The 26,629-nt window shown below is 40.1% G+C and overlaps 1 protein-coding gene and 1 long non-coding RNA gene across 3 annotated transcripts in view; one reads left to right on the top strand and one right to left on the bottom strand.

Annotated features, from left to right (window-relative positions):
- The window catches only part of GLS2 (glutaminase 2), a 29,829-nt gene extending 20,711 nt beyond the window's left edge, over window positions 1-9,118 (bottom strand). For both annotated transcript variants that reach the window (XM_026717430.2, XM_087925199.1), the window contains exons 1-4: window positions 8,838-9,118; window positions 3,334-3,433; window positions 2,266-2,387; window positions 175-304 (exon numbers count right to left, since the gene is read on the bottom strand). In XM_026717430.2, the coding sequence (XP_026573215.2) occupies window positions 175-304; window positions 2,266-2,387; window positions 3,334-3,433; window positions 8,838-9,031 (546 nt within the window). In that variant the 5' untranslated portion in view covers window positions 9,032-9,118. The remainder of the gene's footprint in view (window positions 1-174; window positions 305-2,265; window positions 2,388-3,333; window positions 3,434-8,837) is intronic.
- Window positions 1-26,629, top strand: part of LOC148127075 (uncharacterized) — a 136,686-nt gene that overhangs the window by 26,415 nt on the left and 83,642 nt on the right. The window lies entirely within an intron of this gene.

The raw sequence follows: 26,629 nt of genomic DNA, 5'->3' as shown, positions 1-26,629 counted from the left end.
CAACCTCTCTCCTTAATTCTAAGGCCGGCCAGCCACACTCTTCGCCTTCTTATCTGCCACTTTCATATTCTACCCAAGCACTGGGGAGCTTTCCATACAGACTTTTTTGGGGAAGATAGCAAAGGAGTCATATCATTTACCCTATGATTGCTATGTGCAATCAGATCTTTTTACCTTGCCCTCCCTAAGTCCTTTGGTAAGCTCAAAGATCTGCTCCACGTGTGATGTAAATTCCTCAAAGTCAGGGATAATAAATTTCTTCCGGAAAGCCTGGGTCAAGAGAACTATATTGCTACTCACACACCTGGAAGCCAAAATTATAGATGAGATATTGAATGGCACATAGGAGAATAGAGTAGGATGTCTTATTTAGTGACCAAGCAGACATGAACGCTATAATGACCATTTTATCTTCTACTTCTTTGCCTTGAAAAGCAACTGACTTGACAATACCAACCAAACAACTCAGAAGCATGTTTTCCCCACTTTTCTTGCACTTTGAACATCTAAACTTAACAAGTTAGCCAGTTTTTTTTAAAAAAAAGCTTCCAGTTTTGAAATGCTAACTGATTTATCTCCTCTCCCTATCTTTCTCTATAATTCTTTTTTTAGCTAACCTCCTGCAGTTTCTAGTTGCCATATATGAAGTCCAGAGCAAAAAAAAAAAGACACAGAATAAACCTTCCATTCCCATATATTGACTGAATTATATACTGCACTGTGGTATGATTTGCTAAGTTGTAGTTTGTTTGCTAGACCAGAGTTACCTGGGTTCACACAATGTACTATGTTGTGATTGACAAAACTTCCAGTTTGGGTTCGTCCAACAAAGAGCCCAATCAAAAAATACTGTTAGGAATATGAGTCACCTAACAGCTATTTGGGTTAGAAATATATAAACCAGGATAAACATTTTTGTCAACAATGGAGGCTGAATTCTCATGTTTGTTTTTATTATGTACAGATTTATTTTTGTATAAACAATTATTAATTGATATGGGAATTAATATAACAGATTCTACTGTAGTTTACGAAGATAACCAATCAGCAATACAGATGGCTTCAAATATTGCTGTTAAAACAAGAACAAAACACACAGATTTAAGATATTTTAATGTGAGACAATGTGTGCAAAGTAAGATGATTAAGCTAGAATACTGTATGTCAGAAAACAATAGAGCAGATCATTTTATAAAGGCCCAGGGCTCTATAAAGCATAAGGCTAGCTGTGAAGATTATGGACTTAGAATGTAAGGTTGTATATATTATCTTACCCAAAAGGGGAGAATGTTAGGAATATGAGTCACCTAACAGCTATTTGGGTTAGAAATGTATAAACCAGGATAAACATTTTAAAACTGTAACTTTAAGAAAATGCAAAACTGTAATTAGGTGTGGTTTCTCAGACGGCCATAAGATGGAGCCAGAAATCTGGTTTGTTTTAGTCTGAATCTCAGAAGAGAGTGTGAGTGTATCTCTGTTTCCTTCTGTTGGAAAGTATTGACATTGCTCCATTTCTTCTAATTGACTGATATTACTGGATTTAATGTAAGTCTGATACTGAACCGTTTTTGACACTGGAATTTGATATTTGGATTATCCCTGGATGAAAATTGACTGATTTTACCTGTAAATGACTTTGGACTGCCTATTTTGGACTTTGCTTAACTTTTCTGGAAGCAAAAACCTACATTTACTGTACAGTGTATCTGTGTGCTGTATGTTTTATTATTCAAACACTCCTCTCAAATACGTCTCCCTGTATGCGCTCATTCTCCTAACGGGGAATTACCTCAACAAATACCACATGAAAACTTAATACGTTGTTTGAATGCAGCTACCATTAAATCAGATCTTAGGAACAGAGTAGAAATTCAGCATATCCAAATAAAAAACTTGAGGTTTTTCAAAATAATTGGACATTTTTTAACATTCTAAAGCTATCCCTGTTACATAGTTGCTGTTCCCCAACATGCAAATTTAACTACTGTAGCATGTATATTGCTTAACCAAAGTAGCCCTCATGTTCTTAGGCTATGAAAAATTGTGGTGGGTCGAGGGGAAGAAGATATAGGAAGAGATGCACAGGAGATATGTGAGAATAGGAGTACATAAGGAAATCTGTGACTTGAGGTTTGCAACATGATGAATGAAAACTAAATTTGCCTGCAGAAGCTGGTAGACTTTGTTAAACAAGCATAGATTCAGGGCTCCAGTTGCAAAGGAGCAGCTACACCACCAGGAACACTTCAATGTAATTCCTACCTCCGAAAAAGTTCTCGACTCAGCATTCCTCCACTGCTAGCTCCTTGAATTGTGGTCCGCATCAGATTCATGCAGTCCCGAAGACGTGGATCTGAGGTCCAAAGGCCAGTACGCTGTAAGGCCTGAATTAAGAACCAGTCATGGATGAAAATACGGCAAGATGAGGGTTGCTAGAACTGGATGCAGTACCCCATATTTCATCAGTATGAAGGGTGAATTCTTAATTACATTTTAGTCCATGCACGCATATGCTTTTACATGCGTGGAAAACTTCCACATGCTGTTTTTCAGAGGGTGGATGGATTTCTACTAAGAGGAAATTGAAGGCTCCAATGAAAAATCATGCATATTGCCCAGAAAAATTAACTGAGAGAATAAATTGTATTACAGGTAAAACAGTACCCATAGATACTCCGTTTCTATTGGCATTAGAATAGCAGATGTTATTGTAATCTTTCTTTCTTCTAGGGTAGAAATTGTGACAGTAGCATCACAGACAAGGTTATTTGGGAAAGGATGTCCCCAGTCTTCCAACACAAAGGCTTTCTCTGAGTGTCTAATGTCATACCAGGTTATCCATCATTTCAAGCCATGAGATCTATTTTATTTTCTAATAGTATGGAAATTGGGAGGCTTTACACAGGAGTTGTGCAAATCCTTAAGCTCTATCCATCTTATCACATAATTTTATACATAAGTTTGAGAAATTCACAGGAACTCTATATATGATACACTTATCCCATGTCCACCATATTTTTTCTGTGCTTATCTAGTAAAAAGAAGCTTTCTCTTATTTCCACCAAAATTGCTGATTTAAAAGCATTATAAATCATATAATACAATCACACAATTGTAAGGAGCAAAGTATATCTTCATGTATGTAATGATGCAATTAGCAATGCACAACAAAAAACACATCCCTTACTTAGATTAATGGAAAGTTATAGGTTTCACGTCCAATTTAAAGAAAAACTTGCACTGAAAAGATTCATTTGTAATTAGAAATGAGGATTGCAGTCCAACATTTCCACCCAAGCAATCCTAGCCATTCTTAAGGGCATATCTTACAGTGGTAAATTTATGAACAGAGATGCTTTCCTGTCCTTCGGCTATTGTGTAAAAGAGCAGATCACTAAGACGTGGCAGCATCCCATTCACTGAGAGGTCCCTGGAGAGAGAAAAACAGGAACAACATATCATCCTCCATCCTCCTCCTCCTCCATCATCATCATCATCATCATCCCATAGCAAGATGTAGGCTTCTTTATTGAAGATTATAGATCATAATCTACCATGGTGTTTCAATGTGGTTTGATAGATGTTTTTCAATTTCCCAGTCTAGGGCTTAGAAAATGTGATTGTCCAAAGTTACCCAGCGAGCTTCCATGCCTAAAGGAGAATTACTGTAGGTCTCGCTTATCCTATATACCAAAATTAATTAATTCCTGGGAAGAGAAGTATCTCTTAAAAGAAAAGAATATGGGCAAATTAAAGCCATGCTACCAAGAGAGACAAGAAACATTTTCCCCACAGGAAAACATAATTCCACACTCAATTTATTCTCCTCATTAGCTCCTACGGGTCTGCTTTTCAGTACTCAGACAATAGGAAAAGTAGATTTCTCCTCACTGAAGTTGGAGAATCACCAGCATCAGGAATGGTTTAGAGCAGTGGTCGCCAACTGGTGGTCCGCGGCTCACTGGTGGTCCGTGAGAAAATTTTGGTGGTCCACAGAGAAATGTCACCCGCAGAGCACCCACCAAAGCAATTAATCCAGTCTGCACGGGAACACAAGGCCGCACCGCGGAAACCCTCCCTGCCCATTTACTCCTTACCTGGTAAATTTGCCTGCTAAGTTGCTATTTTTTCTTTTTTTTTCCCCGACCAACAGCTGTTCTGCTGTGCTGGGAGATTTAGATTAGCTAGAAAGCAGGAAATCATTGGATTTCCTGCTTTCTAGCTAATTTTTATATCTTCGGCTCTTTTAAGCAGAGCTGAACCTTCCTTAGGACTGAAGCAGTGCAGACTCAGATAGCCGATGGCAGAAACACCAATCTCTAAGTGAATCTGTGATTCTGTGGGCAACTCAATCTGCCTGCATGCTTTGCCTGATTTTGGGTAAAGGTTGGCTCTTTTTTAAATAAAAAAATCAATATTTACATACATGGTGTGTTGTGAGATAATTTTGTGAGTTTGCTTGCAAGCAAATTTTATGTGACAGCCTCAGATAGCCAATGGCAGAAACACAGATCTCTAAGTGAATCTGTGATTCTGTAAGCAACTCTACCTGCTTGCCTGCCTTGCCTGATTTTGGGTAAAAGTTGCTTATTTTTTATAAAAAAATCAATATTTATATAAATATTTATAATATTTACATACAAGCCATGCCCAGCCAGTCACATGACCACCAAGCCACACCCACAAATTAGGCCATGCCTGCAGAACCGGTTAGTGGTCCCCAGGATTTAAAATTATGAGTTTGGTGGTCCCTGAGGTCTAAAAGGTTGGTGACCCCTGGTTTAGAGCAAGGTGGATGGGACTGTACAAGGGATCAATTTTTTTGTTATTTATAATACCATTAAAGTAGTATCTACATTATTTTAATATAATGAATGTTTGGGGTTTGATAAACACCTGAAACTGCATGGGGTCAAAGTTAACTATGTAGGCTACTTATCAAGACCCTTCTGACTCAGGAATTCTGGGAGTCTATGCTGTTCCAAATACTGAAATGCCTCCTCACCAGGAATGCTGGGGTAGCTCTCCCAGTCTAACCATTTAGTTTCCATTCTCTCTATTGTCATAGGCCACGGGAACACAAAACAGACAATAAGGTAGTTAAGGGAGGAAGGAGAGTGGCACAGAAGAGATTCTTCAATCCCAGGGAAGCATTAGAAAGAGAGTAATTCTGCCTTAATTACACTAGATATAAGTTGTGCAGAAAAATTACTGGGCTATGCTTTTAAGATTCTGTTGTATTGCTATATAAACAATAAAGATTTTTTCTTTTAAAAACAGTCTTTTGTTTCCCATGGAACTTGACAGCTACAGTATCTACAAAACTCTAAACTGGCTTTTGCTTTTTAGTCATAAAGGTGGATTCAAAAATATCCCCGTATTTTTTTTTATTCCTGAAAAATCCATTATACTCCATTCTAATTCATGTTTAATAATTATTTGGTACTTAATTGACATGGCCAGTTGTTTTTATCTCTCCATCTTTATTAATTTATTTCTGGCAAGTTGTTGTAATAAATTTGATCATTATCTATATAACACATTCAGTTCCAGCATCTTATTTAATATACAAAAAATTGCAAGAATCAGGGGAAAAGAAGAAAAATAATAATTAAGCCTTAGAGATAGTTGAGATATAAATTGTACAGTGGATAATAATTCATTATGTTCCAATGCTATTATTTTATTATTTATTATTTAAAATTAGTTTGAAGGAAAAATAATTTCTAGATGAATGAATTTAAAACAAAAAAGCTTACTTAAAATGTTTTTCAGAAATGCATGGGTTCTAAAAAAGTAAAGAAGCATGCCACTGTAATATTGATATACAGGTGAAACTCGAAAAATTAAAATATTGTGCAAAAGCTCATTTATTTCAGTAATGCAACTTAAAAGGTGAACCTAATATATGAGATAGACTCATTACATGCAAAGCAAGATAGTTCAAGCCATGATGTGTCATAATTGAGATGATTATGGCTTACAGCTCATGAAAATCCCAAATCCACAATTTCAGAAAATTAGAATATTGTGAAAAGGTTCAATATTCTAGGCTCAAAGTGTCCCACTCTAATCAGCCAATTAAGCCATAACACCTGCAAAGGGTTCCTGAGCCTTTAAATGGTCTCTCAGTCTGGTTCAGTGGGAATCACAATCATGGGAAAGACTGCTGACCTGACAGTTGTGCAGAAAACCATCACTGACACTCTCCATAAGGAGGGAAAGCCTCAAAAGGTAATTGCAAAAGAAGTTGGATGTTCCCAAAGTGCTGTATCAAAGCACATTAATAGAAAGTTATGTGGAAGGGAAAAGTATGGAAGAAAAAGGTGCACAAGCAGCAGGGATGACTGCAACCTGGAGAGGATTGTTAGGAAAACGCCATTCAAAAGTGTTGGGGACTTTCACAAGGAGTGGACTGAGGCTGGAGTCAGTGCATCAAGAGCCACCACACACAGACGGATCCTGGACATGAGCTTCAAATGTTGTATTCCTCTTGTCAAGCCGCTCCTGAACAACAAATGTCAGAAGCGTCTTACCTGGGCTAAAGAAAAACAGAATTGATCTGTTGCTTCAGATGACAGAAACTTTTGCATCTCATTTGGAAACCAAGGACCCAGAGTCTGGAGGAAAAATGGAGAGACACACACTGCAAGATGCTTGAAGTCCAGTGTGAAGTTTCCACAGTCTATGTTGATCTGGGGAGCCATGTCATCTGCTGGTGCTAGTCCGCTGTGCTTCATTAAGTCCAGGGTCAATGCAGCCGTCTACCAGAACATTTTGGAGCACTTCATGCTTCCTTCTGCAGATGAGCTTTATGGGGATGCTGATTTCATTTTCCAGCAGGACTTGGCACCTGCCTACACTGCCAAAAGCACCAAAACCTGGTCCAATGACCGTGGGATTACTGTGCTCGATTGGCCAGCAAACTCGCCTGACCTGAACCCCATAGAGAATCTATGGGGCATTGCCAAGAGAAAGATGAGAGACATGGGACCGAACAATGCAGAAAAGCTGAAGGCCGCTATTGAAGCATCCTGGTCTTCCATAACACCTCAGCAGTGCCACAGGCTGATAGCTTCCATGCCAGGCCGCACTGAGGCAGTAATTGCTGCAAAAGGGGCCCAAACCAGGTACTGAGTACATTTGCATGCTTATACTTTTCAGAGGTCCGATATTGTTCTATGTACAATCCTTGTTTTCTTGATTGCATGTAATATTCTAATTTTCTGAGATTGTGGATTTGGGGTTTTCATGAGCTGTAAGCCATAATCATCTCAATTATGACACATCACGGCTTGAACTATCTTGCTTTGCATGTAATGGGACTATCTCATATATTAATTTCACCTTTTAGGTTGCATTACTGAAATAAATGAAATTTTGCACAATATTCTAATTTTTCGAGTTTCACCTGTAATAGACACTAATCAATATACATTCAGGTACCTGCCCGTTGAATTGCACATAAAATGTGAAAAAGGAACACAAAATACAAGAATAACAGCCTTGCACAACAAGTGGCAAAAAAAGATTATGTTTAAAAAACCTCCAATATTTCTCAAGAACTTCAAATGTTATTTGAGTGTTAGAAAAATGCATCCAAAAGTAAAATACGTATTTCTATTTCTACAGAATCAAACTGCAATCAGATCATGCATCCTACAGAAACACAATCACTGTCATTTAATACTTGGTAGAGATTTTATGCCCTGGAAAAAAATCCCCCAAAGTATTAACCACGCCGGATATATTTTAGATCATAAAATAGCGCCAAGGCTCAGTTTGTTTCTCCTTTTCCATAGCTGCATTTTGGATCAAATGCAATTCCGCTGCTGAGGAGATGTTTCTATGGCAGCCAGCATTTCTGCTGGGAACAGCCTCAGATCTTACTGCCCAGACTGGCAGAAGTGAAGAGGCTTAGCATGTCATAGAACATGAAATGCCAAAAACCAATAGGCACCAATTAAAAGACAGTGAAAATGACTTCTGAATATTTAGAGAATTTAGTCAGAAAGCTTAATGTTTCTTTTGTGTCTTGGACTGAAAACTCTCTGTGGCTGCGCAGGCAGTGTGAAGCTCTAGTTGCTTTTAAAAGAAAAAGAAAAAAGAATCGCTGAATGAAACAAATTAAAAAGCTGGCACTCTGCTCTGGGCAAAGTTTCCTTTACAATCCCATCTCCTCTGCCTCTCCACTTCATTTACTTGACTGAACAAATAAATAAATCTGGAGTACAGGTAATCCTCGACTTACGACCACAATTGAGCTCCAAAATTATGTTGTTATGTGAGACATTTGTTAAGTGGGTTTTGCCTCACCTTACGACCTTTCTCTCCACAGTTGTTAAGCGAGTCACTGCAGTTGATAAGCTAGTAACCCAGTTGTTAAGTAAATCTGGCTTCCCCATTGATTGTCAGAAAGCCGCAAAAGATGATCACCGTTCACGGATCAAGGTGAATGGTCTTAAGTATGAATCAATTGCCAAGCTGATCACATGATCATAGGGAGATGGTAATTGTGAAAAACGGTCATAGGACACTTTTTTCAGTGCCGTTGTAAATTTGAATGGTCACTAAGAGAACTGTTGCAAGTCAAGGACTACCTGTAGCAGGCAAGCCCCATTTGTTCCTTGGTGCCAATGTGAAAAAATAGTTTGGGCTCTCACACCCCCTGGATCTATCCCGTGGAGAAAGTTGGCTAGTACAAGGCAAGAGGCTGCACTCCAAGGATTGGGATTAAAGTGATCTTGCACATTTGGCCATTGGGAATGACCAGAGACCACCCCCCTCTGATTTAAGATCCCCCAAACTACAGCGTGACAAGCGATAGCCCTTACTGGTCAGTGAGGCGCTGTTTAGGCTGCTGCGGCTGCTGGTGACGGCCATTCATCACCGCCTCTCTCCCTCCGGCGGAGTAGGGGGCTCTGCCCAAAGCCACGGGAAGGACCAGCTCCAAACCGTGCCCTCTTCTCCAGTGGCGCCGGATCTCCCGAGGCTGCAGCGCTCCTGTCACGATCCTGAGAGCGCCCATGACGGCAGCCGATGCCTTCGGCTCTCCAGATCGGGAGCGCACCTTGAAGGTACGGGGAGGAAGCGACAACGCCCCTTTAAAAAGAAAAACATCAGGCCGGCGGTTTCCAAAAGGGGAAGGAGGGGCGAGGAGGAACTCCAGCCAATCAGCAAAACAACGGTTTTTAAGGAACTATAGTAAACCAATGAGGAATGGCTGGAGGAAGGGGCTGTGCATTTCCTACCCTCCAAAGGTAGGGTAGGAAAATACAGACAACGCTTCTTGGGTCTCTAGAGGTAGCCCCTCTTTCAGTGACCCGAGGAGACTACAAATGATATAGGTATCTTTCATCTCTCACTGTTTGGGATAGAGAGGTACTACTAACATGATTCTTCCTTGGAATGTTAGGGAGGCAGCTTGTATGAAAGTTGCTCTCCACCTGCTTACACTTGCTGGAGAGTCATTAATAAGGTGCTAATTTTGATAGTGGTAGTGAAATTTATGGGTATATAAAATTTCTGTACTTTTTGGACTTTTTAAAATCCTGCTTTCATGGTTTTTATAAGTAACTTCAGGTGGCAAATTTACCCAATATTCCAAGAGTCTTCAAACTTGGCAAGTCTAATACTTGTGGACTTCAACTCCCAGAATTCCTGAACTAACATGACTGGAGGAAGAATTCTGGGAGTTGAAGTCCACAAGTCTTAAAGCTGTCAAGTTTGAAGACCCCTGTTTTGTTTCCCAAAACAACAGGTAAGTTGGGCTGAGAGAGAGTGACTGGCCCAAAGTCATCCAGCCGGCTTTACAAGTTTGAAGGTCTCTTCGTTGAAGGCTATGGACTTCACTCCATTGTGCTGGTTCAGTGTGGGTTGATAGATGTTTTTATTCCGGCTTCCTAGTCTATGGTTGAGAGAAAAGAATTGGCTCCAAATCACCCAGATGGTTTCTATCCTTAAGGGAGGAATAGAGGCTGGCTTTCCTTGTTTCTAATCCAACACCTTAACCACCGCACCATGTTGGTTTTTAATATACATTTGCAACTGTGTTAATATGTGTATGTTGATTATGGTTATGGAATTAGCATTTTCCGGGGTTCATGTGACACAAGCAACCCTATCCCAACATATGGCTTCATTTATACAACACTCATGTCTGTAATATGATGGACTAAAGTGTCATTCATTGTGTGATACAAAACCTGTTTCCATCTGTCAGTTGTTCTATTGAATATGTTGATATTCTTAAATTATTAGGTTCATGCATTGCAGTGAAAGTTGGATTATGATGGAAGGCTCCATGTTGGGCTGTTTTCAACATGTTTTCTTCATGTGGCCAGTTTCTTGAATAATCTTGATACCTATCTTCTTCTCTTGAATTAAATTCATGCTATACCATATGTTTCAATGTTCTACCAAGTTTTTAAAAAATACAATTTTTCTTCCATTACTTCTACGGAATGTGTATCTTGCATTTTCCTAGAATCTCAATGTCTCCTTTTATACAATACATAAGAACAAAATGATAGTCTCTGACCCTCATCCCCTACCTCACTACTGCCAAGGGAGTAGATTAAAGTCTAAAATAAAGATATGCTACCTTAGAGTTATTTAATGTATTATGGAAGAAGGATTTTTATTGATTTTTTTTATAAAATCAGAAACATTTTATTTTTTAAATTGTTATATTACTCTATAGAATACAAATAGCCAAGTAAAGTGGTATATCTATCTATATATCTATATCTGCTATGAATCTAATTTAAAAGCGAAATACCACTCACACATCACCACAAAATCTTCAGAACTGTAAAGCCTACAAACTTGAAATTTGGCACGTATGTTCCTTTTAGCTTCTAGGTGCTCAGTAAGAAAGGATTTTTCGAAATGACCATCAGAGCATTAGTACTTCCTATATTATTATTAACATGCTCTGATGCTAAGGAGTTCTACTCCCCCTCCCCACTTGAAAAGAAATCTGTTCCAAATGTAAAACACAAGCAGAGGAGAGGAGTTTCAGTTTCAGTTTTTACTTTCACAGCAGCAATCAGCTTTAGTACAGAACAGTTGACCTAAGCCATGTTCAGGCTCCTTGCTGTCTCCTTCTTGCTCACGCAGCAAATACATGTTTCAGTTTCCAAACAGCCCTCAACTCTCTCACACACTGACAGGACACTAGCCAGATGAATATCGATGGATGCTGATAGGCAGAGGCACAATTTTTTCCCCTTATTTTCCTCCTAAAAAACTAAGCCCAATCACATAGTTTTGTAGCGAAGCACGGGTATAGAGCTAGTATATAATAGGAACTAGAAGATATTAACACCATAATGATTAAACTGTCTTTCAAAATAGAAAATGTATATCAATGATAAATAAGATTTCCGAGATGTAAATGGACAGAGCTGCTCAAATTATACAGTTGATGCTGAATATTACAAGTTGCAAATTATGCTGAATTATTTTATAATATGAACGTTTAGATCTTTGAGATTAATACCAAAGTCTCCACTGTATTTTTAATTATGAAAACTAAAAGAAAAGAAGAAAAGAAAAGGGGTGATGAGGGGTTGAAACAGATGCTTACAGCTTCAGTGATAAACTTTGCCCAATGTTGGAAGAAAGATGCAACACCTATGATATTCAATTGAGAATAAAATGTGGAGGACATATGGCAATGAAACTAGAGAGTCCTTGACTTACAGCCATTCATTTAGTGGTTGTTCAGTACTGAAAAAAAGGACTTATGATTGCTGCTCATTTTTATAATCATCACAGCCTCTCCATGTCATAGGATCAAAATTCAGGCAATTGCCAACCAGCATGTATTTACAATGGTTGCAGCATCCTGGGGTCAATTGTTAGCACTGTGATTTTTCCCAGATGCCTTCTGATAAGTAAAGTCAATGAGGGAAAGCCAGATTTGCTTAATTACCATCTCATTTGCATAACCCCTGCAGTGATTTGCTTAACAACCATGGCAAAAGTATAAAATTGGGCATGATTCACTTAACAACTGCCTTGCTTAGCAACAGAAATTATGGTCGCAATTGTGCTGGTAAGTCAAGGGTAACTGTACAGCCTATGTTCACAATATAAGCTTATCCAAATTCAAGAAAGAATGGCTTCTATTCATAGAATCCATCATGCAGCAAAGCAAATGCAAATATTTACAGTTTGGTTTTTAAGAGGGCTTAAATATTTGTATACACATGGATGCAGAGAAGAGGGAAGTTAGAGATTAATTATCCACTTTTTAAAAGCAGCTTTGTTCTTTAACTTACAGTATTGAATATCCAGTACAGGTGCTTCTTGACTTAGAATAGTTCATTTAATGACCGTTCAAAGTTATAACGGCACTGAAAAAAAGTGACTTACAAATGTTGCAGTATCCCCATGGTCACATGATCATAATTCAGACACTTGGCAATTGACTCATGTTCATAACGTCCTGGGGTCACGTGATCCCCTTTTGTGATCTTCTGACAAGCAAAGTCAATGGGAAAGCCAGATTCACTTAACAACCATGTTACTAACTTACCAACTGCAGTGATTCACTTAACATCTGTGGCAAGAAAAGTCCTAAAATGGGGCAAACCTCACTTAACAAACATCTCACTCAACAACATACATTTTGGGCTCAGTTGCGGTCATAAGTCAAGGACTACCTGTATGGATACAAAAGACACGTGAGAGGACAGTTGGGGTCAGAGGTTGGCTTTAAAATGTAACACAAAATCTTGCAGTTGCTTGTAATCAAAATGGCCATTCCTGAAAAGATAATTCTGTCTGAATGGTGTAATTTCCAATACTATGTTACAGGGGTGGGATTCTACCGATTTGGGCCGTTTTGAGCGAACCGGATGTTAAAGTTACATCTGGTTCGCCAAACCAGTATTTCAACCGACTGGCTGCCCGCCCCCACCCCCACCCCAGGAGTCTCCATTTTCGATGGAGGTCTGTGTGGAGGCTCTGGGAAGGGGGAAAATGGAAGTCCAGACATGCGCCTGTTTCCGGAGGGCCTCCAGAGCCCAAAGGAGGCCATTTTCGCCCTTCCAAAGGCCTGGGGGAAGCCTCTGAACCTTTGGGAAGGCGAAAAACAGCCCTCCCGGAAAAACCGGAAGTTGTGAAATGGACCTGTTTCCGGCTTCCGGAGGGCCTCCAGAGCCAGGGGGAGGCTATTTTTGCCCTCCCAAAAGCGTGGGGGGAAGCCTCCGAATCCTTGGGAGGGCGAAAACAGCTTTTCCTGGGCTCTGGAGGCCCACTAGAAGCTGGAAACAGGAAGTTCTGGTAGGCCACGTCCACCATGGCCATGCCCCCAGCCACCGGACAGCGAACCGGTTGCTGGGATTTTTGAATCCCACCCCTGCTATGTTAAGTTGCTTTAGCTTCTTACTCATAAATTCAGATCATAAAAATTGGGGGCAATAACATTCTCTAATGCAGGGGTGTCAAACTCATGTCACAATGGCGTCATGTGACATATCAGGACTCCCCCACTTTGCTAAACTGGGTGTGGCCACCTGGTCCACAGGCTGGGAGTTTGATAGCCCTGCTCTAATGAGATTCAACCAGTGTTTATAGCTTTGCAGTCATTGGTGGTGGTGGGGGGAAACGTGATTCCTTTCTCTGGCCTTAGGGAGGAATACTGTGTAAAAACACTTAGTATCTCCTCACAGTCATTTCATTCATCAAAGGAATGTTTCCCCTCCCTTGTCATGAGACCCATTGCCTGTGAGGAAACCATGTTAGCAGTAGGGAAGACCAAAAAGAGAAAGGGGGATGATCAAGTACAAGTGGCTGCAACCCAACTACGTCCTTTCAATTCCCACTGTCACAACGTATTATCTTTTTTAAAATCCTTTTTCTCTCTTTCCATCTCTTATTTCCCTGATTCCTTTTGGCTGCCAGATACCAAGGTCACTTGTGCTCAAGGGCTGATCTCACCCCGCAAGACAGATTTTTGTAATTAGGATTAATTGCTAATCTCTTCTCTGGTTTAAAAGGGTTGTACCTGGCATTATAGATATACTTTTCACACAGTGAGCTATACGGGTGGTCCTCAACTTATGACCACAGTTAGGGCTGGAGTTTTCGTTCCTAAATGATGCAATGGTAAATTGAGTCATCACATTACCGAATCCAATTGTACAACAATGTTAGTGTGGTTGTAAAGTGAATCATGTAGTTGTTAAGTGAATCACATAACTGTTAAGAGAATCCGGTTTCCCCAATTGACTTTGCTTGTTGGAAATTGGTTGGGAAAGTTGAAAAATTGCAAATATATAACCATAAGATGCTGCATGGTGATTGTGTGACTGTGGGGTGGTGTGACAATTGTAAATTCAAGGACAGGTCAGTTTTTCTGAGGTTATTGTAACCTTTAGCCATTGTTAAATGAATAGTAATAAGTCAAGGATTATCTATATTTAATCATGGTTCTTTCAATCCATGATTGGTTGGGTTCACACAATCTGCTAAATGTAAAACAAAATAAATAATATTTAAACTTAGCCTGTATTAATAATCTTTGTCGTACACTCATTTTCTCCTGTTCTTGGCTGGTTTCAAAAAAACTGTTCTGGAGTTCTATTTTACTCAAGTTGTCTGAATTAACACAGTAAACAAAATGTTTATTTCCTTATATATCCTATTTCAACCTGGGAAACAAAACCTATGTCACTATCAATCCTTACTGTCCATATTGTTTGGGGTTATTACTCATCATAGTTCAGCAGCATCTGGTAATGGAGGGGATGTGAGCATTTTCTGAAATCACTTAAATATTTTAAAAATCATGTGGTCATTCACTACTGCATTGAGACATGCCACTAGATGGTGATAGTTCTCCTGCTTCCCAATCAATTGACAAGTATAGTTTATTAAGAGTTCTGAAAACTATTGGTTTGGACAATATTGGGCTCCAGAATTACAGGAACTAAATGAAAAATTGTTAAGCAATTACAGAATAAGAGAGTTGGAAGGGACCTTGGAGGTCTTCTAGTCCAACCCCCTGCTCAAGCAGGAATCCCTATACAATTTTGGACAAATGGTTGTCCAATCTCTTCTTAAAAACCTCCAGTTGTCAGAGGATTCACAACTTCTGGAGGCAAGTTGTTCCACTGATTAATTGTTCAGTCAGGAAAGCTCTCCTTAATTCTAGATTGTTTCTCTCCTTGATTAGTTTCCATCCACTGCTTCTTGTCTTGCCTTCAGGTGCTTTGGGGAATAGCTTGACTCCCTCTTCTTTGTGGCAGCCCCTGAGATACTAGAACACTGTTATCATACACCTAATCTTTCTTTTCACTACTAGACTAAACGTATTGTTCTTCATATGTTTTATCCTCCAGTTCCCAGTCATCTTTCTTGCTCTTCTCCGCACTCTTTTTAGACTCTCAACAACTTTTTTTATATTGTGGCAACCAAAACTGGTGGCCTTACCAAGGCATTATAAAGTGGTATTACCACTTCACGTGATATTGATTCTCTCCCTGTATTAATGCAGACTAGGACTGCATTATGCTTCCTATTTCTTTTTTTTTTCTGTTGTCTTTTGACAGCAGTCACTCAGTCAGGTTGTACCAGAAAAAAATGCGGCACTATTATAATTTCTTTGAAAAGCCAACATCTCTTAGTTCTTCTTCTTGAATAGGATGAACTCAGAGCAGTCCTTAAATTAATTCTCAACCTGCATGTTAGTGTTTTTTTTCCCTCATCTCTCTCAACTACTTTTCCTCTTTTGATATATTCTTAAAGTACTGTATATGTATACCTGAAAACAAAAACTGTCTTATTACTGCTCTTCGCTTTTTCACTGCAAACTGGGAAAAATGTAGACTTTTTAGCCAGTCCTGGTCAATACCACTTTAATATCATTATCTGTGATAATTCTCATTTTTATGCTGTAGCCTCCTTGCTAATATTTGCCAATAGCCAGCCTTCCTTTTCTCTTTTTCAACTCCTGTGAAGACCTCTTTTGGAGCTCCAGAGTTTGGTACAATACAGCTTTGAAGAGGAAATATTTGAAAGATGTTTCTTCTAAGTTGACAATGTGCTTAATTTTTTAAAATACTTTTTAAAAAATTCTGTCTGCTTTTTTGCCCCTATCTCAGGCAAGCCTATACAGTACACATACCAGCCTTTGCTTTTCCATGCCAAGAAATGCAGACAACCAATAATATACTTTAAAAAAAAACAGTGACTCCTGGCCTGGATTTTCTTTATCTGGAAGAGAGTGCAAGTGTAGAGGGATTCAATAAAACAACGTCTGGGTTATGCCATTTTTTTTTTGCTGTTGTTCCCTTGAAGCCAGCTCTTCTTGGGTCCCATCTCCAGCAACATATTGTGAAGTCAGCCGTTTGGGGTCACTACAAAATAGGACCCACCCATCTCTCTTTCTCTCTCTCTTCTCTGCCTGGACAGAAAACTGGTCTTTCAGCCAAAACAAACTGGCTACATATTTCCCAACCATTTTGCCCCCTCCTTCATGAAGAGTTGGGCTGGCATCCAACACATCTGCAGTTACGGTCAGTCTTGCCAGCTGGAAAACCAGAGGCTGTGTGACGCTAGCAAAAGCTGCTTGGTCTGACGGTTTCCCAGATCTCACCCTTTCTACTCTGGAGGGGGGAAGCATTCTGGGAGGAGGAGGAGGAGGAGGCTTTCCTTCAATGTAAGGGCAAGGACCTTCTTGGGACAACACACTGCCTCCGGAGAGATTAGACTGGCTTCAGAACCAGAACTGATTTAAAGGCACATGAAAAGTTCCATAAGAAGTAATAACCACCAGCAGATGCTAGTATATTTCCAGCAAGGCTACACCATCATAGCCAACTCTCCCAAACCAAGAATGAAAGGGCAGAGCTTTGCAGACAGTGTCCATGCTTCACCATAGTTAAGAAAGAGGTGGTTTACTCACGCAACGTATATGTCTGCATTACACAACAAACCATAACCTACCCACAGAGGTTGAATTAATAAAACAACCTAGGTCGGAATGTGGCTGATTAGTTTGTGGAGCCTGCGTCATGCAAGCCTGAAATAATAATGCTTTTTTTTTAAGTGAAGGTATAATTAAAATTTGTTACTTGCCATGCAAATACTAACATTGACTTAATAGCCATTTCCTTCTCTTCCCAAGAAATAGTGAGAGCTGTAGTCTTGAGGAACAGCCCTGGCCTACAAACCCCAGAAATCTGCAAGTTAGTTTTTATAATTATATATAGATATAAGCGAAATACCACTCACGCATCATCACAATATCTCCAGAACCATAAAGCCTACAAACTTGAAATTTGGCAAGTATGTTCCGTTTGGCTTCTAGGTGCTCACTAAGAAAGGATTTTTCGAAATGACCATCAGAGCATTTGTATTTCCTATATCATTATTAACACGCTCTGATACTAAGGAGTTCTACTCCTCCTCCCCACCTGAAAAGAAATCTGTTCCAAATGCAAAACACAAGCAGAGGAGGGGAGTTTCAGTTTCAGTTTTATTTTCACAGCACCAAGCAGCTTTCGAACAGAACAGTTGAGCGATATCCAGGCTTCTTGCTGTCTCCTTGCTCAGGCAGCAAATACTGTTTCAGTTTCCATGTTTCAGTTTCCAAACAGCCCTCAATTCTCACACACTGACAGGACGCTAGCCAGATGAATACCAATAGATGCTGGTAGACAGAGGCCCAATTTTTCCCCCTTATTTTCCTCCCCAAAAACTAAGCCCAATCACATAGTTTTGTAGTGAAGCACTGGTCTAGAGCTAGCATATAATAGAAACTTACTAGAAGATATTAACACCATAATGATTAAACTGTCTTTCAAAATAGAAAATGTATATCAATGTGAAATAAGATTTCTGAGATGTAAATGGACAGAGCTGCTCAAATTATACAGTTGATGCTGAATATTACAAGTTGCAAATTATGATATGAAGTTGCAAATTGTATAATATGAACGTTTAGATCTTTGAGATTAATACCAAAGTCTCCGCTGTATTTTTAATTATGAAAACTAAAAGAAAAGAAGAAAAGTAAAGGGGTGATGAGGAGTTGAAACAGATGCTTACAGTTTCAGTGATAAACTTTGCCCAATGTTGGAAGAAAGATACAACACCTATGATATCCAATTGAGAATAAAATGTGGAGAACATATGGCAATGAAACTAGAGAGTCCTTGACTTACAGCCATTCATTTAATGGTTGTTCAGCACTGAAAAAAATGTGTCTCCTTCTTGCTCACACAGCAAATACTGTTTCAGTTTCCAAACAGCTCTCAACTCTCTCATACATTGATAGGACGCTAGCCAGATGAATACCAATAGATGCTGGTAGGCAGAGGCAGATCCCTCCCCTTATTTTCCTCCCCCAAAACTAAGCCCGACCACATAGTTTCGTAGCGAAGCATGGGTATCGAGCTATTATAAATGGTTTGCAGATGAACTTTTACCGCCTTTAGAAAGCATGATGAACTCTATCCTACAAGGAGGAAAGATGCTAGAAAATTGGGGAAAGGCCAATATAGCATTAATACATAAAGAGGACAAGAGTTGATTTTAATAGGAAACTTTAAGCTGATATGATTATTGAAGAATAACTACAAGTTTTTCCCAACAATTATACCCGATAGGCTGAAAATTATTGTATAATATATTGTATAAGGAAGATCAGATTGAGTTTTAAAAGACAATTCAAGGACAATGTTAGAAATATGTTGGGCATTCTGGAATATTTGGAACAACGTACTGAAAAGCAGAGGTGGTATTCAGCAGGTTCTGATCAGTTCTGGAGAACCAGTAGCAGAAATTTTGAGTAGTTCGGACAACTGGCATATGCCACCTCTGACTGGAGATTTTACAGTATCCTTTCCCTGCTACGCCCACCAAGCCATGCCCACAGAACCGGTAGTAAAAAATTTGAATCCCACCACTGCTGAAAAGCAAGCCATGTTAATTTTCTTTGATGCAAAGAAGGTCTTTGACATTTTAAACTGGGATTTCTTTTTGTAAAATAAGCTTCAAAAAGTTGGGGAAAAAGTAAACCATGTTTGGCGAATCTGTAGGACTTTTCAGTACTGTATTGTTTTTGGCTAATATTAAATCTGATGGCTTGCTTCCAAATCCCTATCCCACTTTTATAAAACTTAACAATGTGTTCACCTCCAGTGTTGCATTCTTTAAAAACTGAGATTTCATCAGTTGGCCAATGAGATGTTTCATCCCATAAAATGTATTCAAAGATACTCAGCTTTAATTTAATTTATTTGGCAATATTTGTCCTATAATGCTGATTCATCAGTCATGCTAATCCATAATGCGGTGATTTGCTTTTGGTTTAGCATCCTGGGCAAACCATCCATTATAACTTGTAAGGGAATTCTTAATTTAATGGGTAAAAGCCAATCATTGTTTATTTAGTAAGCCATGGCTTGCTGGAACATCATTTATTTACTTAGGAATGTACAGCCCACCTCTAACTAGAGTATAATTTTAGTCTAGCATCATTAAATCCAAAGAAATATGCATAATGTTGCTTACAGTAGTTGCTTACATATGCCTATTTTTTCAGTATATCGAATTGGGTTTACTTCTGGTTTAATAAACTGATTTTATAATCATTTCCATATTTGCTTACTGGTAAATCTCACTAAATGCAGTGGGACTTATTTGAGGAAAAAAGATACTTAGGGATGCCTGTAGATAACTCTCTCTAGCGCAGCATAATTCGAAAAGTAAAATTGATTGCTTTCTACAAAGGGGCTGCTATTCTGACTCCAGAAATATAAACCTTGGAGTCAGAGGCACACAGTTGAGTTAGCTGCTCATCCTGATTAAAAGGAAGGTTTCCCCTACCCTGTGAGATTTGTGTGGCCCCTACTCTAACCTCATTCAAGCAAGCCTTTAAAACTTGGTTTTGCCTGTAGGCTTTAGGTTATGTTTGGATGGTGGGTCATAGGTGGGAAAGCTATATGTATGTACGTTTATCCTTTTATCTTTCTCGATGTTTCATTAACTTATTTCAACAGTTGTTTTTTTAAATTTGATTTTAATGCTACCCAGATTTGCTTTGGCATAAGTGGCCTTAGAGATTTGATAAATAGTTTGAGTAGCATTGGGTGCAATAAACAGGTCCTTGTTATCACTTTTAAAGCCCTTTAAGAAATAGGGCCTGGATACCTGAGGGACTGCCTATATCTCCCATGGTTTCTGCCCATCCAGTTTAGTGTAATAGAGTGTCATCTTGTGGGCCGAGGAAGCACACCTATAATTCCTGCCCTAATGACCACCCCCAGAGATTCTGCCAGGATTTATCCCATCCTGGTTGTTCTTCCAAGCCTTGTAGGCACAGGGTGAAGGGAGGCTGCTTTTATCCTTTTGCTTGTTTAGTTTTGCATGAATATTAGTTTGAATATTTGATCTTACACTCAATTGTATCTTACACACACACATACATATACATATACATATATATACATACACACACACACATATATATATATATGTATGTATGTATGTATGTATGTATATTATATGCATGTTGGTCCCTAGTTATAGGGAGCCTCAGTGGCACAGTGATTAGAGGGCAGTATTGCAAGCTATTCCTACTGCAATTTGGCAGATCGAATCCCACCAGGCTCAAGGTTGACTCAGCCTTCCATCCTTCCGAGGTGGGTAAAATGAAGACCCAAATTGTTGGGGGCAATAGGCTGACTCTGTAAACTGCTTTGAGAGGGCTGTAAAGAACTATAAAGTGGTATATAAGTCTAAGCGCTATTGCTATAAGCTAACCAGAGTCATTTGGGAACCATATTTTAAATAAATAAACAACTGAGCCACAGGCAAGAAATCGGTTGTTCAAGTAATGAGAGGAATAAAACCTGCAAATGATTATAGTTAGTCCTCAATTTACAACCATTCGTTCAGCATCTGGCCATCCCAGCAACCCCATAGTCACATGATTATAATCTGGGCAATTAGCAATATATATATATGTGTGTGTGTGTGTGTGTGTGTATGGTTGTTCGGGTTTTCTCCTGCGTAAGATTGGAAGTATCTAGGCAACATTTCAATGTAGTCTCATTCATCATCTTCAGGCTTGTGTCTTCGGCTCTGTGCTTCTCAGAGTGATGTGAGCTTGCAGCTGCTTCTTCCTTTTAACTGCTAGTGGGGGTGTTCGAAACGTTGCCTAGATACTTCCAATCTTACGCGGGAGAAAACTGGAACAACCAAAGATCCACATACAAATACCTGCGAGAACCCCTCTCTCTCTCTCTCTCTCTCTCTCTCTCTCTCTCTATATATATATATATATATATATATGTGTGTGTGTGTGTGTGTGTGTGTGTGTGTGTGTGTGTGTGTATGTATGTATGTATATATATATATATGGATCTTTGGTTGTTCGGGTTTTCTCCCGCGTAAGATTCAAAGTATCTAGGCAACGTTTCGATGAAGTCTCATTCATCATCTTCAGGCTTCTGTCTCCGGCTCTGTGCTTCTCAGAGTAATGTGAGATTGCAGCTGCTTCCTCCTTTTAACTGCCAGTGGGGGTGGGACTTGATTGGGTGGGGGCTTGGCTGTGTTCTGATTGGGTGGGGGTGTGTTCTCATTGGTAGGGGGTTTGGCTGTGTTCTGATTGGTTGGGGGGTTAGCCGTGTTCTGATTGGTTGGAGGCGTGTTCTGTTCAGGTGGGGGCTTGGTTGTGCTGGGGGATTTGAGCTGGTGAGTTGTGATCTTGCTGTTTGGCTTCTAGTACGTGGTCCTGCTGCATCTTCATAGTGGGTGTCGGTTTGCTTCATGTATGGCTCAGAGGGGTTTGAAGTGGGTAGTGATGCAGCTGCAGTGCAGCTTCTGGTCCATGGTCGTGTCTCATTTTCTGAATCGCAAACCTCTACATGGAACACTTTGAAACACAAGCTCTAGAAAAATACGACCACAAACCCAAACTCTGGCTCAGATACGTAGATGACACCTTCATAATCTGGCCACACGGGAAAGAAAAACTGAACAACTTCCTCACATACCTCAACAGCCTACACCCCAAAATACAATTCACCATGGAAACAGAAGCCAACAATCAACTTCCCTTCCTAGATGTCTTGGTATACAAAAGATCCAATGGCTCCCTAGGACACACCATCTACCAGAAGAAAACACATACTAACCGCTATCTACATGCACTCTCACACCACCACCCAGCACAGATCAATTCCGTAGCCAAGACACTCATCTCCAGAACAAAATGCTTAGCCGATGAACAACACCAAAAAACCGAACTACACACTCTCACCAACGTACTTACAGCCAATGGATTCCAAAGAAAGAAGATTACCCACCTAATCCAAAAAGAAACCCCAACCAAAATCCAAGACAGAGAACAAGAAAACGGCAAAGCCCTCCTCCCATATATAAAAGGCACTACAGACAAAATTAGCAAGATCCTCCAAAAACACAACATCAAAACAGCATTCTGCACAAACAGAAAAATATCCACCATCCTAAGAAACCCCAAAGACAAAATCGAATTAGAAAACCAAGGAGTATACGAAATCCCCTGCACTGCCTGCCCTACCACATACATTGGACAAACTAACAGAAGAATAAGTGCACGCATTGAAGAACATAAGAACTCAATCAAAAAGAAGAAACGACCTCTTCCCTGGTCCAACACCTCAAAGCCACAGGACATGAAATTGATTTTAAAAATACCAGAACTATCGCCAAAACCGAACACTTCAACAGCAGAATAATCAGAGAAGCCATAGAGATAGAAAAACGCCCACACAGCATGAACAAACGAGATGACACCTCCCGCCTTCCAGCCATTTGGAAACCCGCCCTCATGAACAGACAAGTACCTAACATGAAGAAGGACACCAGACCCACACCCATGAGAGCCACACAAGATGCCACCACCACACTTCCATATAGAAAACAGACTCCCACCCATTCAGAAAATGAGACACGACCATGGACCAGAAGCTGCACTGCAGCTGCATCACTACCCACTTCAAACCCCTCCGAGCCATACATGAAGCAAACCGACACCCACTATGAAGATGCAGCAGGACCACGTACTAGAAGCCAAACAGCAAGATCACAACTCACCAGCTCAAATCCCCCAGCAACTAAGACTAACCTGAGCACAACCAAGCCCCCACCTGAACAGAACACGCCTCCAACCAATCAGAACACGGCTAACCCCCCAACCAATCAGAACACAGCCAAACCCCTACCAATGAGAACACACCCCCACCCAATCAGAACACAGCCAAGCCCCCACCCAATCAAGTCCCACCCCCACTGGCAGTTAAAAGGAGGAAGCAGCTGCAATCTCCATTACTCTGAGAAGCACAGAGCCAGAGACAGAAGCCTGAAGATGATGAATGAGACTTCATCGAAACGTTGCCTAGATACTTCAAATCTTACGCGGGAGAAAACCCGAACAACCAAAGATCCATATATATATATATCTGTTGCCAAGCACCCCACAATCAGTCCTCCCGGAAAAACCTTTCCTACTGGCTTCCTCAGAAACTAAATGGGAAAGACAGCAGGAAAGGTCACAAGTTTGTCTCCCCTTCCCCTATGCACTCTCCCCAACCCCTCTGAATTCACACTGGCCACTTATGAATCACCATGCACCTCTCCAACCCTTGCCATGTTCCTTTGCAGCCATGCGCACCCTATTGCATCCCTGCTCAACCACCCCAACCTGCCCTGAACCTTGTGCAACCCCCCTGACCTGAACGGTATCTCTCACACATATTTGCACTCCCTCCTGACCCACACAGCACCTCTCACGCACCCTTTCTGAGCCACAAGGTGCCTCTCACACACACACGTGCACTTCTTCCCTGCCCCGCCTGGCAGAGTGCTTACTTGCCAGCCAGTCTGGGACTGAGAAGGACCAGGGGAGACATGATAGCAGTCTTCCAATATTTGAGGGACTGCCACAGGGAGGAAGGGGTCAAGCTAAAAGCACCTGAAGGCCAGACAAGGAATAATGGATGGAAACTGAACAAGGAGAGATTCAACGTGGAAATTAAGCAGAAACTTTCTGACACTGAGAGCAATCAATCAATGGAATAGCTTGCCCTCAGAAGTTGTGGGAGCTTCATCACTGGAAGCTTTCAAGAAGAGACTAGACTGCCATCTATAACCAATGGTGTAGGATCTCCTGATCTCCCCCTTGGGCAGGGAGTTGACTAGATGACCTACAAGGTCCCTTCCAACTGTTAATCTGTATCTGTATCTACTTGCAACTTCCAGCTGGCTTCTCCAATGACTTTGATTATGAAACTAGCAGGAAGTTGTCTTACATAATGACTGTGGGATTCATTTAATGATGGCAACCAAGATTACAGGGATTGCCATCCCTACAGTGATGCAGTCACGTTTTATGATCGCATTGCCTAACAATGGTAATTCTTTCTCAGTTGTCATCATAAGTTGAGGACTACCTGTATTGCCATGCACAGCCACATCTGTGTATTAGCAAGAGCGGCAACAAACTGAATAAGAAGTTTTTTAAAAATACTTTTTATTAAACATTTTCCAACAGTTTAAAGCATATTTACATTTCCAACTATGTTACAGCATCGTCAACATTCATATTCATATACTGATTACTATGTTTGAATAAGAAATTCTTAAGTACCCAGCTTGAATTCAATGGCTGGATTTGGTTCCATACACACTGAGCCCTTCCATGCCCAGTCTTGCCCCAGGAAAAGAAAAAAAATCCACCTACTGTTTGTTGAAAGTTTCCCTCACAACTTTGGCTCTAAATCTGTCAATGTGCTTCTAAGACAGTCCAAGGATGTTCCTTTCTTTCTTTTTTTTAACCTTTAGGATCTCTCCCCACTTTAAAAAAATTATGGAGTATCCCCCAAGAGCTTTTGTTTGTATGGATTTTATATATATTAATAATTACCATATTAAAGTTTAAAATTATGAAATCACTACCATTACTGTACTACTTCTTACTATTGTTCGGTGGGAGTTTAATATTTATTACAGTGTTTTTCAGCCTCGGTTTATAAAAATTTTTTGTTTTATGCACTTCTGAGAGTTTTGGAGGGGCTCCCCAAAGGTCTTCGGACTACACTTTGAAAGATACTGGTTTAGGTAAGACAGGTGAAAATTGTTTTCTGTGTTATGCCAGCAGAGACATTTTAAGCAGATATTAGAATGGCATTTTCTCCTTTCTGCTAATAGCATCCAAGGATATGCATAAGGCCCATCAAGAAGATCAGTTAGCCTTTGTGCACCATTTCTTGGAGGGAAATAAGGGGACTGTAATGGTTTGAAAAGAGGCAGGATGGGAATTAGCAATGTTTTCCCCTAACTTGAGTTGTTTGCTTGAGTTGTTTGAAACGAGATGGGCAGCAAACCAACCAACAATAAAATAACTCTAACATGGCTGGATAGTGGTGCAACTTGGCAGGGGGAATAAGACCTTTGTCTGAAATGTGAACTACCTTAGATTGTGCTCACAATCAGATTTTTTTCTGTTGTTGCAGTGTGATCTTTGTTAGAATCCAACATTTTTATTTTAAAGTAGCTCGATACCCATGCTTTGCTATGAAATTATGTGGTTGGGCTTAGTTTCTTTTGGGGGGGGGGGATTCTGCCTGTGCCTACCAGCATCCATCGGTATTCATCTGGCTAGTGTCCTGTCAGTGTTTGAGAGAGTTGGGGGCTGTTTGGAAACTGAAACAGTATTTGCTGTGTTGGCTAGAAGGAGACAGCAAGGAGCCTGTGCATGGCTTATCTCAACTGTTCTGTACTAAAGTTGCTTGGTGCTGTGAAACTAAAACTAAAAATGAAACTGAAACTCCTCTCCTCTGCTTGTGTTTTGCATTTGGAACAGATTTCTTTTCAGGTGGGGAGGGGGAGTAGAACTCCTTAGCTTCAGAGCATGTTAATAATATAGGAAATGCTAATACTCTGATGTCATTTCAAAAAACCCTTTCTTAGCGAGCACCTAGAAGCCAAGAGGAACATATGTGCCAAATTTCAGGTTTGTAGGCTTTATGGTTCTGGAGATTTTGTGATGATGCGTGAGTGGTATTTATATAGATAAATAGTCATCTGGGGGAGGGGCAATTTCCTATTTGATTATATTTAAAAGAACATCAGGTAGCATATAAAGACTGGTATCTACAGTGGAAAGCCTTTGTAGATAATATTGGTGTCTCTGGGCATTGTGTTGCATAGGCCTGTTTCAATCATGATCAAGGCATACTGGCTCCATTTTTATTTAACAGTAAAAATTATATTTAACAGACATACAAAACTTAAAAGTTGCTCCCCCCCCTTTTTTTTAGTCTGAGTGAAAAACTAGGGAGGATCCCTCCACCTGCAGATCTAGCTGCCTCTTATCAGACTATTAGCTAGGCTGCAGGCCTTCCCTCTTTTCCTCAAGGTCATTTCCACATATGGTCACATTTATGGAACAAGCCAAAGTTGCCTCCTTCACACAGTTACACGATGACAATGTATCAGGTCTAAGTTACATTATAACTTTGAGGACATGTACTTTGTGCTAAACCATCATGTGTGTTTGTGGTTGTTCAACTGGCACCATGTGTGAATCCTAGTGTTAAATTTCTAGTCCAGTAGCTCAGCT

Source organism: Pseudonaja textilis, chromosome 2 (assembly GCF_049901715.1).
Source record: "Pseudonaja textilis isolate UNSWEBS1 chromosome 2, rPseTex1.2, whole genome shotgun sequence".
Lineage (NCBI taxonomy): Eukaryota > Metazoa > Chordata > Lepidosauria > Squamata > Elapidae > Pseudonaja > Pseudonaja textilis.
The sequence above is the reverse complement of the archived record's forward strand: the minus strand, read 5'-3'. Positions and strand labels throughout refer to the sequence as shown.